At 36.9% G+C, this 15,976-nt stretch overlaps 1 protein-coding gene across 10 annotated transcripts in view; it reads left to right on the top strand.

The window, feature by feature from the left end:
• LOC138332870 (leucine-rich repeat-containing protein 49-like) overlaps positions 1–13,062 on the top strand; it is a 127,136-nt gene extending 114,074 nt beyond the window's left edge. For all 10 annotated transcript variants that reach the window (XM_069280862.1, XM_069280854.1, XM_069280860.1 and 7 more), the window contains 2 exons: positions 4,333–4,471; positions 11,925–13,062. In XM_069280862.1, coding sequence (XP_069136963.1) covers positions 4,333–4,471; positions 11,925–12,128 — 343 coding nt within the window. In that variant the 3' untranslated portion in view covers positions 12,129–13,062. The remainder of the gene's footprint in view (positions 1–4,332; positions 4,472–11,924) is intronic.
• The last annotated feature ends 2,914 nt before the right edge of the window (positions 13,063–15,976 follow it).

The following is a 15,976-nucleotide window of genomic DNA, read 5'->3' as shown; positions in this document are numbered from 1 at the left end:
GGCAGGAACATTGAAGGTTATACCAAGGTCATGTTTACTCAGTATCAACATTTGTCTACTCAGTATCAACATTTGTCTACTCAGTATCAACATTTGTCTACTCAGTATCAACATTTGTCTACTCAGTATCAACTTTTGTCTACTCAGTATCAACATTTGTCTACTTAGTATCAACATTTGTCTACTCAGTATCAACATTTGTCTACTCAGTATCAACATTTGTCTACTCAGTATCAACATTTGTCTACTCAGTATCAACATTTGTCTACTCAGTATCAACATTTGTCTACTCAGTATCAACATTTGTCTACTCAGTATCAACATTTGTCTACTCAGTATCAACATTTGTCTACTCAGTATCAACATTTGTCTACTCAGTATCAACATTTGTCTACTCAGTATCAACATTTGTCTACTCAGTATCAACATTTGTCTACTCAGTATCAACATTTGTCTACTCAGTATCAACATTTGTCTACTCAGTATCAACATTTGTCTACTCAGTATCAACATTTGTCTACTTAGTATCAACATTTGTCTACTCAGTATCAACATTTGTCTACTCAGTATCAACATTTGTCTACTCAGTATCAACATTTGTCTACTCAGTATCAACATTTGTCTACTCAGTATCAACATTTGTCTACTCAGTATCAACATTTGTCTACTCAGTATCAACATTTGTCTACTCAGTATCAACATTTGTCTACTCAGTATCAACATTTGGGATATATAACCTTCTATTTCAACAGCTACAATTAAAATATTTGTGTCATCAAAAATAATGCAAATTACATCCAACATGAACTTCTGATGTATAAGTGATTCAGCCATGAAGTTTCGCTCACTGTGAACTTACTACGGTGTACTAGTGGATTATGTCACCATTGGTCTCCTATATTGTCCCAGAAAGACTGTTTGTATTCTTAGAGTCCCTCAAATGGCAAACCTTTCACATTGTTTGGAAGGTCAGATTGATTCTGTAAATTAAGCATGATGCTTGAATTTACAAAAATATTAAAAACTTGAAATATACTTATGGAGGGCAATACACATATTAAAATTTGGTGTGAAAATTCACTTGTTATTTTGAAAAATAAAGGACCTGTCTTTTATACTTAAATTTACTGTGGTCAAAATGCCAACTACCTGAAAAATATGGAACATATGGGATTAATCAAAGAACTCACATTAAATGGTTCTGATTGGTACTGCCAAACAGGACAGTATAATATGTGTCAACATTTGGAAGGACCTCTACATTACACTAGTTAAAATCAATCAATTTACTTTAACAGTTAATTTTTATTCCATCAAACATTCTCAGCTTGAGTGTTTTGGTTTCAAATGAAATTAATAGTGGTGTTATCCATTCAGAATAATTTTGACTTCCAAGTTAAAGACTTTAATTCAATATCTTTTGATCTCAAGATTAAGAGAATGTGCACAAAATATTCATGTTAAAGTTCTAATTTAAGGTTAAATCTATACTGTTAAGCTGATAGATCTATGTCTGACGTAGAAGTCGATAACGAATCTATATCACAGTGTTATGGTTTTCTGGTCGAAGTTCATTAATGTCCGTTCTGACAGCAAGTAACTATGAGTTAAACCAATCAAATCAAAGTCTATATAGTCATCGATAGATCGTAGGATCTGATTAGCTAGAGATCGTCACAATCCACAACACTTGTGTTCCATTAATTGCCGACTGTTCAATATTAGTCCATATCAAAACAAAGATTACAATGTGAAACAGGTTTGTCAATTTGTGGGAAAGATTACCATCACACAGACATAGCATTCATTGGGACCAAATTTTTCAGAAATACTTCAGTTTGTCTATAAAACACATCAAAAAACTTCACTGGGAAGTTTTGACAGAAGTTGGCCTAAATGTGTAAATCTATTGGATGGTGAAAGTTTCGTTGTGATGAACTTTGGCCTGGGAGTATCAGGGCGAGCAGACGCTACTCAGTTACAGACAGATCGGATTAACAGCCTGGAGGACATGAGACTAATTGTTGTACCTGTGTAACACAGATTTAAAGGTTTTTTTTTGTATCAGATATAGATAGCTGAGGTGATTTAAGTGTTTTGTTACTGTAAATCTCTGATTGATCAGAGCGACAGGAATTGTCACTACGTCAGATCCTGAACTATGGAGTTTTATCCGTGTGAAGATTTCTTCTGTTTTAAAATCATCAAATGTTTGAAAACTGATAGCTGTAATTTTTCCACATGGATACAATGAAAAATCTACAGTTCATGAAGATGAATATCGGTTACTTCTTTCCAAAGAAGAGCACTCCCCCATATCCGTATTCCATCAATACTTCGATGCCTGTCCCCCATTCCATTGGAGCTTTGTCCCATAGTGCCCACAACAGAAGTATGTGTATAGAGTCTGACAGAAATGCTGAGCTCGCCAGTATGACAGCGTTTAGCTCCACTAAAATGGAGATAAAAACAAAACCAAAATTTCAGAGAAGTCAGTCATTAACTTCCGGACTAGACACTGGGATGGACATGGAACTTAATTTAAATCCTGGTCGCTCACGGTTTGCCCCAGTTAACAACTGGGTGTCATCACAAGAAGAATTTCAAATGGCACAAAACAATGTGACTCTAATTCAAAACCCGGAAACTAGAATTCATATCCGTAGTTATTTGGAATCAATTCCATCGGATAATAGGTCAAACGTCCGTGTGGATGAGATTCGGTATCAGAAGGATTCAGACAGTGATGTAAATGGTCATCGGACGTTTATAAAACGGTACTCAGAGCCCCCTACTTTACGTGAGCTAAGAGGATCTAGTAGGTTTAACAAAGATGTCGAGACAGCTAAATGTAGTACCATAGGCTTAGTACAGGACACCTCAGCTACCAAAACTCACAGTGATGTCCCGTCCGTCTCATCCAGAACTGTTACGCCTAAAACTAAAGACAGACAGTATGTAGCCAAGGACGTTACAACTACAGTAAAAAAAACAGACTCCGAGTCTGTGGTGATTACAACAAAACGAGAATCTACAACACACCCAACTAAAATCATGGACGGAGAATTTAGTCAAAAACGGGATAAAAAGGAGGGAGAGGTGGTCAGAAAAAATACACCAACTAGTCGTCCTAATATTCAGACTCTGGTTAGGAAGGAAAGTTCTCAGAGTTTACCAAGAGATTTAAACTTTTATCCTTCTAAGGAGAGCAATAGACAGATTATCAATGATTTAGATAAAGATCATAGCTGTGATGGAATTAAAACTAAATCTCGTGTTTCTCTTAAGTTCCTTAATGTGCAATCGTCAGAAACAGTTGTTCAGAATTCGTAAGTATAACAAAATGTAAGACTATACATTCAATTAACTTCAAGCTGTGCTATCTGTTACAAATCTGCACAAGATTTAAAGTTTAAATGGCTTATGTAGGGAGAATTGCTTTGTACTTCATAGTTTAATTCACATTAAGATTGATCAAAGATTTTACTATAGGATTTTAAAACCTATTACAAGTAAAGTTACATAAAAGTGAGTTTGTTAATTTCAAAAATATGTACAGTAATAGATGACAGTTTTTGAACATGCATCTATCTAAAAGTCAAGATAGAAGAACGAAGATCGGAAGTAGCATTCAGTACATGTACTAGTAACTGCAAAAAATTATAAAACCTAGTTAATGTATATAAAGCATATATTTGGGTTGAAATTTGTAGTATAGAATGAAGCCCTGAAAGTTGTAAAGCTAACCAGACCTAGTCTGTCTATAGACGATATATGGCCTATACAAGTGTTATAGGAGATAGACGATATAGAGGCTTGTAAACCATTGTGACGCTGACAGGTGTTTTACACATACAACATTACAAACCCTTTGTTTTTTACCAGTGTACAATATAAGAATTAATATTGACATCTATACGTAACGACAACTCTTTGTGTGCGAGTCGAAACATTCAGACAAGCAGTTCTTGTTAATGGTGTATATATAATGTTTTTCTTCTAGACGTAATTTAAGGGCCAAAGATTTTAAAAAAGAGCATGATAACGCATTCAATCTTGCAATATTACTGTATAACTAAATAATGAATATCTTATCTATTAATTTTTATTTATACATGTATTTTGAACTTTTACATTCATGAAATCATGAATCAACAAAACAAAACTTACGTACTAGCTAGGGATTTGATGAATTGAGAAGTATATTATCCTACTGTTAAGTGGCCAATATATTTTTCTGGTATGTGATAAATACTTCTATATTTATAATATCCTCAGAACTTCAGACTTTTAGACGGCTTGCGTAATAAAACTTGTTCTTTTTCTCCTCAGGAGGAAACAACTCCTGGCTATGAGCGAAGAGAAATCCAAGAAATTCTTGGAAGGAAAACTTGACAAATCACAGGGAGAGTTTGTTGGTCGATCAGGATTACATTATACTAGTCCAGATACAGCCTCCTCCAAATCTACGGTGAGTGTCAGTAACCCTAACACATGTAGGTAGATCAGGATTACATTATACTAGTCCAGATACAGCCTCCTCCAAATCTACGGTGAGTGTCAGTAACCCTAACACATGTAGGTAGATCAGGATTACATTATACTAGACCAGATACAGCCTCCTCCAAATCTACAGTGAGTGTCAGTAACCCTAACACATGTAGGTAGATCAGGATTACATTATACTAGTCCAGATACAGCCTCCTCCAAATCTACGGTGAGTGTCAGTAACCCTAACACATGTAGGTAGATCAGGATTACATTATACTAGTCCAGATACAGCCTCCTCCAAATCTACAGTGAGTGTCAGTAACCCTAACACATGTAGGTAGATCAGGATTACATTATACTAGTCCAGATACAGTCTCCTCCAAATCTACGGTGAGTGTCAGTAACCCTAACACATGTAGGTAGATCAGGATTACATTATACTAGACCAGATACAGTCTCCTCCAAATCTACAGTGAGTGTCAGTAACCCTAACACATGTTGGTCAATCAGGATTACAGTATACTAGTCCAGATACAGTCTCCTCCAAATCTACGGTGAGTGTCAGTAACCCTAACACATGTAGGTAGATCAGGATTACATTATACTAGACCAGATACAGCCTCCTCCAAATCTACAGTGAGTGTCAGTAACCCTAACACATGTTGGTCAATCAGGATTACAGTATACTAGTCCAGATACAGTCTCCTCCAAATCTACGGTGAGTGTCAGTAACCCTAACACATGTAGGTAGATCAGGATTACATTATACTAGACCAGATACAGCCTCCTCCAAATCTACAGTGAGTGTCAGTAACCCTAACACATGTTGGTCAATCAGGATTACAGTATACTAGTCCAGATACAGTCTCCTCCAAATCTACGGTGAGTGTCAGTAACCCTAACACATGTAGGTAGATCAGGATTACATTATACTAGTACAGATACAGCCTCCTCCAAATCTACAATGAGTGTCAGTAACCCTAACACATGTAGGTAGATCAGGATTACATTATACTAGTACAGATACAGTCTCCTCCAAATCTACAGTGAGTGTCAGTAACCCTAACACATGTAGGTAGATCAGGATTACATTATACTAGTCCAGATACAGTCTCCTCCAAATCTACAGTGAGTGACAGTAACCCTAACACATGTAGGTAGATCAGGATTACATTATACTAGTCCAGATACAGCCTCCTCTAAATCTACAATGAGTGTCAGTAACCCTACAGTAACACATGTAGGTAGATCAGGATTACATTATACTAGTCCAGATACAGCCTCCTCCAAATCTACAATGAGTGTCAGTAACCCTAACACATGTAGGTAGATCAGGATTACATTATACTAGTACAGATACAGTCTCCTCCAAATCTACAGTGAGTGTCAGTAACCCTAACACATGTAGGTAGATCAGGATTACATTATACTAGTCCAGATACAGTCTCCTCCAAATCTACAGTGAGTGACAGTAACCCTAACACATGTAGGTAGATCAGGATTACATTATACTAGTCCAGATACAGCCTCCTCCAAATCTACAATGAGTGTCAGTAACCCTACAGTAACACATGTAGGTAGATCAGGATTACATTATACTAGTCCAGATACAGCCTCCTCCAAATCTACAGTGAGTGACAGTAACCCTACAGTAACACATGTAGGTAGATCAGGATTACATTATACTAGTCCAGATACAGCCTCCTCCAAATCTACAGTGAGTGACAATAATCCTACAGTAACACATGTAGGTAGATCAGGATTACATTATACTAGTCCAGATACAGCCTCCTCTAAATCTACAATGAGTGTCAGTAACCCTACAGTAACACATGTAGGTAGATCAGGATTACATTATACTAGTCCAGATACAGCCTCCTCCAAATCTACAGTGAGTGACAGTAACCCTAACACATGTAGGTAGATCAGGATTACATTATACTAGTCCAGATACAGCCTCCTCCAAATCTACAGTGAGTGACAGTAACCCTAACACATGTAGGTAGATCAGGATTACATTATACTAGTCCAGATACAGCCTCCTCCAAATCTACAGTGAGTGTCAGTAACCCTAACACATGTAGGTAGATCAGGATTACATTATACTAGTCCAGATACAGCCTCCTCCAAATCTACATTGAGTGTCAGTAACCCTAACACATGTAGGTAGATCAGGATTACATTATACTAGTCCAGATACAGTCTCCTCCAAATCTACAGTGAGTGACAGTAACCCTAACACATGTAGGTAGATCAGGATTACATTATACTAGTCCTGATACAGCCTCCTCCAAATCTACAGTGAGTGACAGTAACCCTAACACATGTAGGTAGATCAGGATTACATTATACTAATCCAGATACAGCCTCCTCCAAATCTACAGTGAGTGTCAGTAACCCTAACACATGTAGGTAGATCAGGATTACATTATACTAGTCCAGATACAGCCTCCTCCAAATCTACAGTGAGTGTCAGTAACCCTAACACATGTAGGTAGATCAGGATTACATTATACTAGTCCAGATACAGCCTCCTCCAAATCTACAGTGAGTGTCAGTAACCCTAACACATGTAGGTAGATCAGGATTACATTATACATACTAGTCCAGATACAGCCTCCTCCAAATCTACAATGAGTGTCAGTAACCCTAACACATGTAGGTAGATCAGGATTACATTATGCTAGTCCAGATACAGCCTCCTCCAAATCTACAGTGAGTGTCAGTAACCCTAACACATGTAGGTAGATCAGGATTACATTATACTAGTCCAGATACAGCCTCCTCCAAATCTACAGTGAGTGTCAGTAACCCTAACACATGTAGGTAGATCAGGATTACATTATACTAGTCCAGATACAGTCTCCTCCAAATCTAGGGTGAGTGTCAGTAACCCTAACACATGTAGGTAGATCAGGATTACATTATACTAGTCCAGATACAGCCTCCTCCAAATCTACAGTGAGTGTCAGTAACCCTAACACATGTAGGTAGATCAGGATTACATTATACTAGTCCAGATACAGCCTCCTCCAAATCTACAGTGAGTGTCAGTAACCCTAACACATGTAGGTAGATCAGGATTACATTATACTAGTCCAGATACAGCCTCCTCCAAATCTACAGTGAGTGTCAGTAACCCTAACACATGTAGGTCGATCAGGATTACATTATACTAGTCCAGATACAGCCTCCTCCAAATCTACAGTGAGTGTCAGTAACCCTAACACATTTAGGTAGATCAGGATTACATTATAATAGTCCAGATACAGCCTCCTCCAAATCTACGGTGAGTGTCAGTAACCCTAACACATGTAGGTAGATCAGGATTACATTATACTAGTCCAGATACAGCCTCCTCCAAATCTACAGTGAGTGTCAGTAACCCTAACACATTTAGGTAGATCAGGATTACATTATAATAGTCCAGATACAGTCTCCTACAAATCTAGGGTGAGTGTCAGTAACCCTAACAAATGTAGGTAGATCAGGATTACATTATACTAGTACAGATACAGCCTCCTCCAAATCTACGGTGAGTGTCAGTAACCCTAACACATGTAGGTAGATCAGGATTACATTATACTAGTCCAGATACAGCCTCCTCCAAATCTACGGTGAGTGACAGTAACCCTAACACATGTAAGTAGATCAGGATTACATTATACTTGTCCAGATACAGCCTCCTCTAAATCTACAATGAGTGTCAGTAACCCTACAGTAACACATGTAGGTAGATCAGGATTACATTATACTAGTCCAGATACAGCCTCCTCCAAATCTAAGGTGAGTGTCAGTAACCCTAACACATGTAGGTAGATCAGGATTACATTATACTAGTCCAGATACAGCCTCCTCCAAATCTACAATGAGTGTCAGTAACCCTACAGTAACACATGTAGGTAGATCAGGATTACATTATACTAGTCCAGATACAGCCTCCTCCAAATCTAAGGTGAGTGTCAGTAACCCTAACACATGTAGGTAGATCAGGATTACATTATACTAGTCCAGATACAGCCTCCTCCAAATCTACAGTGAGTGTCAGTAACCCTAACACATGTAGGTAGATCAGGATTACATTATACTAGTCCAGATACAGTCTCCTCCAAATCTACGGTGAGTGTCAGTAACCCTAACACATGTAGGTAGATCAGGATTACATTATACTAGTCCAGATACAGCCTCCTCCAAATCTACAGTGAGTGTCAGTAACCCTAACACATTTAGGTAGATCAGGATTACATTATAATAGTCCAGATACAGTCTCCTACAAATCTAGGGTGAGTGTCAGTAACCCTAACAAATGTAGGTAGATCAGGATTACATTATACTAGTACAGATACAGCCTCCTCCAAATCTACGGTGAGTGTCAGTAACCCTAACACATGTAGGTAGATCAGGATTACATTATACTAGTCCAGATACAGCCTCCTCCAAATCTACGGTGAGTGACAGTAACCCTAACACATGTAAGTAGATCAGGATTACATTATACTTGTCCAGATACAGCCTCCTCTAAATCTACAATGAGTGTCAGTAACCCTACAGTAACACATGTAGGTAGATCAGGATTACATTATACTAGTCCAGATACAGCCTCCTCCAAATCTAAGGTGAGTGTCAGTAACCCTAACACATGTAGGTAGATCAGGATTACATTATACTAGTCCAGATACAGCCTCCTCCAAATCTACAATGAGTGTCAGTAACCCTACAGTAACACATGTAGGTAGATCAGGATTACATTATACTAGTCCAGATACAGCCTCCTCCAAATCTACGGTGAGTGTCAGTAACCCTAACACATGTAGGTAGATCAGGATTACATTATACTAGTCCAGATACAGCCTCCTCCAAATCTACAGTGAGTGTCAGTAACCCTAACACATGTAGGTAGATCAGGATTACATTATACTAGTCCAGATACAGTCTCCTCCAAATCTACGGTGAGTGTCAGTAACCCTAACACATGTAGGTAGATCAGGATTACATTATACTAGTCCAGATACAGTCTCCTCCAAATCTAGGGTGAGTGTCAGTAACCCTAACACATGTAGGTAGATCAGGATTACATTATACTAGTCCAGATACAGCCTCCTCCAAATCTACAGTGAGTGTCAGTAACCCTAACACATGTAGGTAGATCAGGATTACATTATACTAGTCCAGATACAGCCTCCTCCAAATCTACAGTGAGTGTCAGTAACCCTAACACATGTAGGTAGATCAGGATTACATTATACTAGTCCAGATACAGCCTCCTCCAAATCTACATTGAGTGTCAGTAACCCTAACACATGTAGGTCGATCAGGATTACATTATACTAGTCCAGATACAGCCTCCTCCAAATCTACAGTGAGTGTCAGTAACCCTAACACATGTAGGTAGATCAGGATTACATTATACTAGTCCAGATACAGCCTCCTCCAAATCTACGGTGAGTGTCAGTAACCCTAACACATGTAGGTAGATCAGGATTACATTATACTAGTCCAGATACAGCCTCCTCCAAATCTACAGTGAGTGTCAGTAACCCTAACACATTTAGGTAGATCAGGATTACATTATAATAGTCCAGATACAGTCTCCTACAAATCTAGGGTGAGTGTCAGTAACCCTAACAAATGTAGGTAGATCAGGATTACATTATACTAGTACAGATACAGCCTCCTCCAAATCTACGGTGAGTGTCAGTAACCCTAACACATGTAGGTAGATCAGGATTACATTATACTAGTCCAGATACAGCCTCCTCCAAATCTACGGTGAGTGACAGTAACCCTAACACATGTAAGTAGATCAGGATTACATTATACTTGTCCAGATACAGCCTCCTCTAAATCTACAATGAGTGTCAGTAAACCTACAGTAACACATGTAGGTAGATCAGGATTACATTATACTAGTCCAGATACAGCCTCCTCCAAATCTAAGGTGAGTGTCAGTAACCCTAACACATGTAGGTAGATCAGGATTACATTATACTAGTCCAGATACAGCCTCCTCCAAATCTACAATGAGTGTCAGTAACCCTACAGTAACACATGTAGGTAGATCAGGATTACATTATACTAGTCCAGATACAGCCTCCTCCAAATCTAAGGTGAGTGTCAGTAACCCTAACACATGTAGGTAGATCAGGATTACATTATACTAGTCCAGATACAGCCTCCTCCAAATCTACAGTGAGTGTCAGTAACCCTAACACATGTAGGTAGATCAGGATTTCATTATACTAGTCCAGATACAGTCTCCTCCAAATCTACGGTGAGTGTCAGTAACCCTAACACATGTAGGTAGATCAGGATTACAGTATATACTAGTCCAGATACAGCCTCCTCCAAATCTACGGTGAGTGTCAGTAACCCTAGTTCCTGTGATACAAGGTGTAAGAGTTTAGTGGTTAGTTAGTACTTAATCTGTTTCAGTGAGATAGAACTATAAATCCAGCTGTACAGTTTCTCTAACTATATATATACAAAGACATAAAATAGCCTCTTTAAGACGTCACATGTGTCTCCTCATCCTTGATCCCAGGTATAAATTACACACGTTAATTACCCTAGATACATAGGCCATATATCTTGCTGTCCTATCATGAATAATTCAAATCCTAATTTATTTGGTTCCACCAAACGTTGAGGTGAAAATCTTGAACAGCTCATGTTTTATAACCATCTTTCTTTTTGATTTTGATAATGACACCATCACGCTACCTATGGTCCCAGGTAAAGTGTGATTTACACCTGGGGCCATCCTTGATACTCCAGGGGTTCGGATCACTTACTATCTCTACACCCCTGGACTATCTCATAGTAAAATTGGAGGCAACAGAACAGAACAGGTAATTTAGTCATTTAATGTACATCAAAAGAGCCGTATAACGGTACACTGTATTGGCTATTTGGCTTTGATGCTGGGCGTCGCTCTCTCTGTAGTCTTCAAAGGAAATCTTTGCAGACCTCAGTGATTGGTTCAGCTGTTTTTCGCTGAACTGCTTCCAATTTTACTATAGTCCAGGGGTATAGAGATCGTAAATGATCGGAACCCCTAGACTATCGAGTATGACCTGGGGTTGACAATGGGGTCTCCCAGATAATCCTTTACTTTGTGTGTATACAGTTATTGAGACGATTTTAAGCAACATTCATCCTGTATATCAGTTTGTTAATCTTGCATATAGATCATCTCGTGTTAACTGTTTTAAAACAAGCTTAGAAACGTAACTATTGTTTTAATATATGATCATGATATAAAATGCAGCTAATTCAGCCTTAATATCTATCTATTACAGACAAAATTTCACTTCATTTCCTTCAGTCATGTATACCTATAAATGTAAAACCTTTCATGTTAGTGTATTTAACCTACACCTGCTATCTTAAACTGACTGATCTAATACAATATGTCTTATTGTTTCTCTTTACAGGAACAACAAGCCAAGAAAACCTTTGCCAGGTCTTACATTAATGAGATAGTGAAAGAGACAGTGTTTGCTGATAGGAAAAAGAATGAACTTCTAAAACTGTGGCCATCAATTTTCCATGAAATGATTTATTCTGCAGTAGCAGATATGGCAGACATTCAGGGATATTCAAAAAGGTGTTTAGAAGAGATAGAAAAAGGGAGCTAGTGAAGATATTAGTTATTAGAACTGGACTTCAATCAATTGTTTAATGCTGATTTTTGTTCAGCTTCTTCCTAATTGGCTTACTGTTGCACCATGGAGGAACACTCATCAGAATGTAACACTGATTGGTCAATTCAACAGAGACTGTGATTGGCTGTTGTTAACATATCTGTGATTGGTCACTTGTGACAGGGAAAGTGTTGATGGTCCTTGTATGTAACAAGCATTTTGATAGGTTGTTTGTAATCATGACAACAATGCAGATTAATTTCTTGTCCATAGCTGAATCAAGACTGGTTCACCATATCAGGAACAATCTTAGTCTTGCTCAAGTCAATTGCAAGGATTTAAATATTCCATGTGCTTTTCTGCTCAAGTTTGATATTTATTTTTGCATTGCCAGTTCATCAAATGATTAAGGTCTGCTTACTGATTATCAGTTTAGTTGTGACAAATATCTATAAAATAAATTGTTTATATTCATATTAGCTAAGATTTGAAAAGCATGATTTCACGAACTTCAAGCGCTTGTATAAGAGTATAATTTGTTTTGCCTATTTTTTGATAAACCATTTGTCTATATCTAATATTTATATTTCATATTGAAAAGTAAAATGAGATACACTGCAGTTTTATAGATTCTCCAATAAATCGTGCCACTAGTTTGTGATGTCTGTGTACAATTTAAACAATGAGACAATCACCCGTTCTAATATTGTTTGTGTACGATGTCCTGCTGATTTATGTTAGATTTGATTATCAAGATACCATATATAACCATAATGTACCGACCTGGTCATGCTAGAGATGTTACAAAACATGACATACACCCTTAACTATGCAGCTGTGAACTTCCTACTAATTTGTTGTGCAGTGTATACAGTTTTCGTCCTCAGATTTGAAGTTTATTAAATGACTGCATATATAACAAAAAAAATATTAAGTGATCTAACTGCTGGTTATGAGAAAGTGCTCATTTCGGAGGCATGAAAAGAATTAATTGTATAGTCATGTTTTTTCTACATAATTCTGATATCAAAATAGTTCATTGTATCAAGAGGCATTTGCAGTGGAGGCTAAAGCTCCCTTAACATATTATTTTGCTGACATAAACTAATCTATGAAATTAATACATTGTCCAATTCATATTATATTCATATCTCTGATTTTAAAAAAAAAGAACATTCCAACACATGTAACAGTTTAGATAATTTCTTCAGTTCAAAAATTGTCTCAAAGGTTAAAAAGATAATATGCATCATATAAAAGTGTTGAATTAGACAAGTTTTTTCCAATGGGTGCTTCCATTTTTAGCACAATTGTGAATTCAGGGAAGACTTTCACCCGATGTTCAATATATGTATCTTAGTGTCATATTGTTTACATCTTTGTTTTGTGGAATATAAAGTTTTTTATAAGGTTGTAAAATATTTACTTTTCCATTAAGAGCAGATAACTGGAATAACTGGGGAGAATCAAGAGAGTGAATGGGTCGGTAAAACATAGTGGCTCCAAATTTTCTCTTTTTTCTCTCTCATCTTTGAAAAAAGGAGTACGAAAATTTAGTGATGAAATAAGTAAAAATGTGAGCAATCTCTCCCAGGGTTCAGTGCAGTCCCCACATTCACCTCTGTCAAGGGCACAAAAACTGGCCGTCTGTTGATCTTGGGTCACAGAATATTACGTCATGATGATTGTTTAATACATTGTGCCCCCTTTATATATGACGTCACAGTGACTTATGACTATTTACTTACAAGTTAATCTAATGTATCTGCAAAAGAATCCATTATTGTTTATTTTGATATTGAATTATCGAATTGTATAATGTCAGAACATACAGTCGTTTACAGGAAAATGATACAAAAGGAAACTTACAATATGTATTTAAGTATTTAGTATGCATCCTACTTCAGTTTTTCAGGAATCTTGAAATTTCGCTGGGCTGTTTACAGAGGTGAATTGTGGGGACTGCGATGAACTCTGGGAGAGATTGGAATGTTAGTAGTGTATGACTGTGTCTAGAATGTGTTGTATGATAGAGACTGAATATATGTGTCTACTCTCGCTGAAGTCATTTGATTTTGTGTTATTATCTCACAATTAATGTTATTTTGCCACTTTTTTGTTTGTTAATGTGAAATCCTCACATTGTTATTTTTATGAAATACACAAAACATTCCGTCAAATAACTAGCATTAGACAGCTTATACTCGCATTGAATGTTTTAGTGACTGAGCTTTCTGCCACAGTAACTTTTGGAGATATTGATATGAAATCACTTACTTGTATAATATGATAATTTCAACATTCATTTGGAAATGGGACGTAAAATTAAAATAAAGTGTGGGAAATATATTTTTCTTGAATGAAAGTACATTTTGTCATGCAATGATATTTTTTTTTTTTTATTTTTCTTTAATTCTGGGAATCCATTATATGTATACAGTATAGAACTATTTATAGGCTAGGTTAGCCATAGGTTTATGAATTATATGTACATTAAAACATTTATTTTGGTTGACTTTAGGCTAGACTTGCTCCTCAGAATCAACACCAATAACATCATTTCCCACAGCGATTCAAAAATATTGTAACAATTTATAACCTGTAATCCTCGAGTACCCTAGCTATATAGTCTTCACATCAATGCTAAAGTGATGGATGATACCCATAGACACAATGAAGCCAACCTCTGATCCCAGTGCTTAGGATTTCTAATATCAGCAGATTTTGTTCGTTTTTCATATATTACTGGATGGTCTTAAATGTTACAATAAGCTCAAAATCTCAGCAACATTTCTTACTACTGAGCAGTTCATCAATGTTGAACACGACGATCAATGGCTGTTATTTATTTTGAACACGACGATCAATGGCTGTTATTTATTTTATTATGGAAATATTATTTATTTTTGTACCATGTAGGAAGGCAATGTGACTGTTCACAATAATTATGGGGATCCAATCCCAAAATACATTCAATACATAAAACAATTCTGTTTTGTTGTTTTTATCAATTTTACAGCAACAGTTGCAGCGTTTCAAGCCCTGTCCCACATATTAAGTAGGTAAAAGTGTGGAAGGTTTTCTCGAAGTAGATGGGGTACATGCAGCAGTTAGATAAACTTACATAGTGAGCCTGATGGCCCCATAACTTTACATCCAGTTCAAAATATATTGGATTTCTGTGCAAAACAAACATTATTGATAAGGTTTCTTTCTCAGAAACACTTTCCTTCCATTGTAAACCAGTTATTTTTAAAGAAATTGAATACGTATGTTTTGCTTAAGTCACAAAATAAAGACCCCAGATTTAATCGCCTTTTATGATCAGTCAATAGAACATCAGGCTAAAAGCGAACATCCTACATGAAGTGTAGGTGTTGCTTGCAGTTTTTTAACCTGGAGACATATAACAGAATCTCTTGCTAAAGTGCAGCACTTTGTTGCTCAGACTGTCAAGCTATTGGTGATGTATCTGATGCCAATGTATATGAATTGATATTCTGATCTGTATGACAGGCATCAGTCTCTGATTTTCACATGAAAAGTTCCCCTTTTTATTGGAACTTTTAAAGCGATCTTCCTACAATCCACTTAGTCTTGTATATTGTGACTCCTATAACAAAGCCCCCCCCCAAATCAAGTTATGCGCCAAAAATTTACATGGCATAGGGAAAACCAAATTTAAACACACCAAAATTTAAACACCCTATCTTGATAAAAAAACACCACAAATTTTTTCCGACGCCAAAATATCCTAATTTACGGTAGTGTTTCGTTTCCATCTGCACAGCAGCATAATTGGCAAGGGCATTATTTCCACCAACCATCTAAAAACATTCAAA

The sequence above is a fragment of the Argopecten irradians genome, chromosome 10 (genome assembly GCF_041381155.1).
Source record: "Argopecten irradians isolate NY chromosome 10, Ai_NY, whole genome shotgun sequence".
Classification (NCBI taxonomy): domain Eukaryota; kingdom Metazoa; phylum Mollusca; class Bivalvia; order Pectinida; family Pectinidae; genus Argopecten; species Argopecten irradians.
This window is presented reverse-complemented; position numbering and strand designations above follow the sequence as displayed.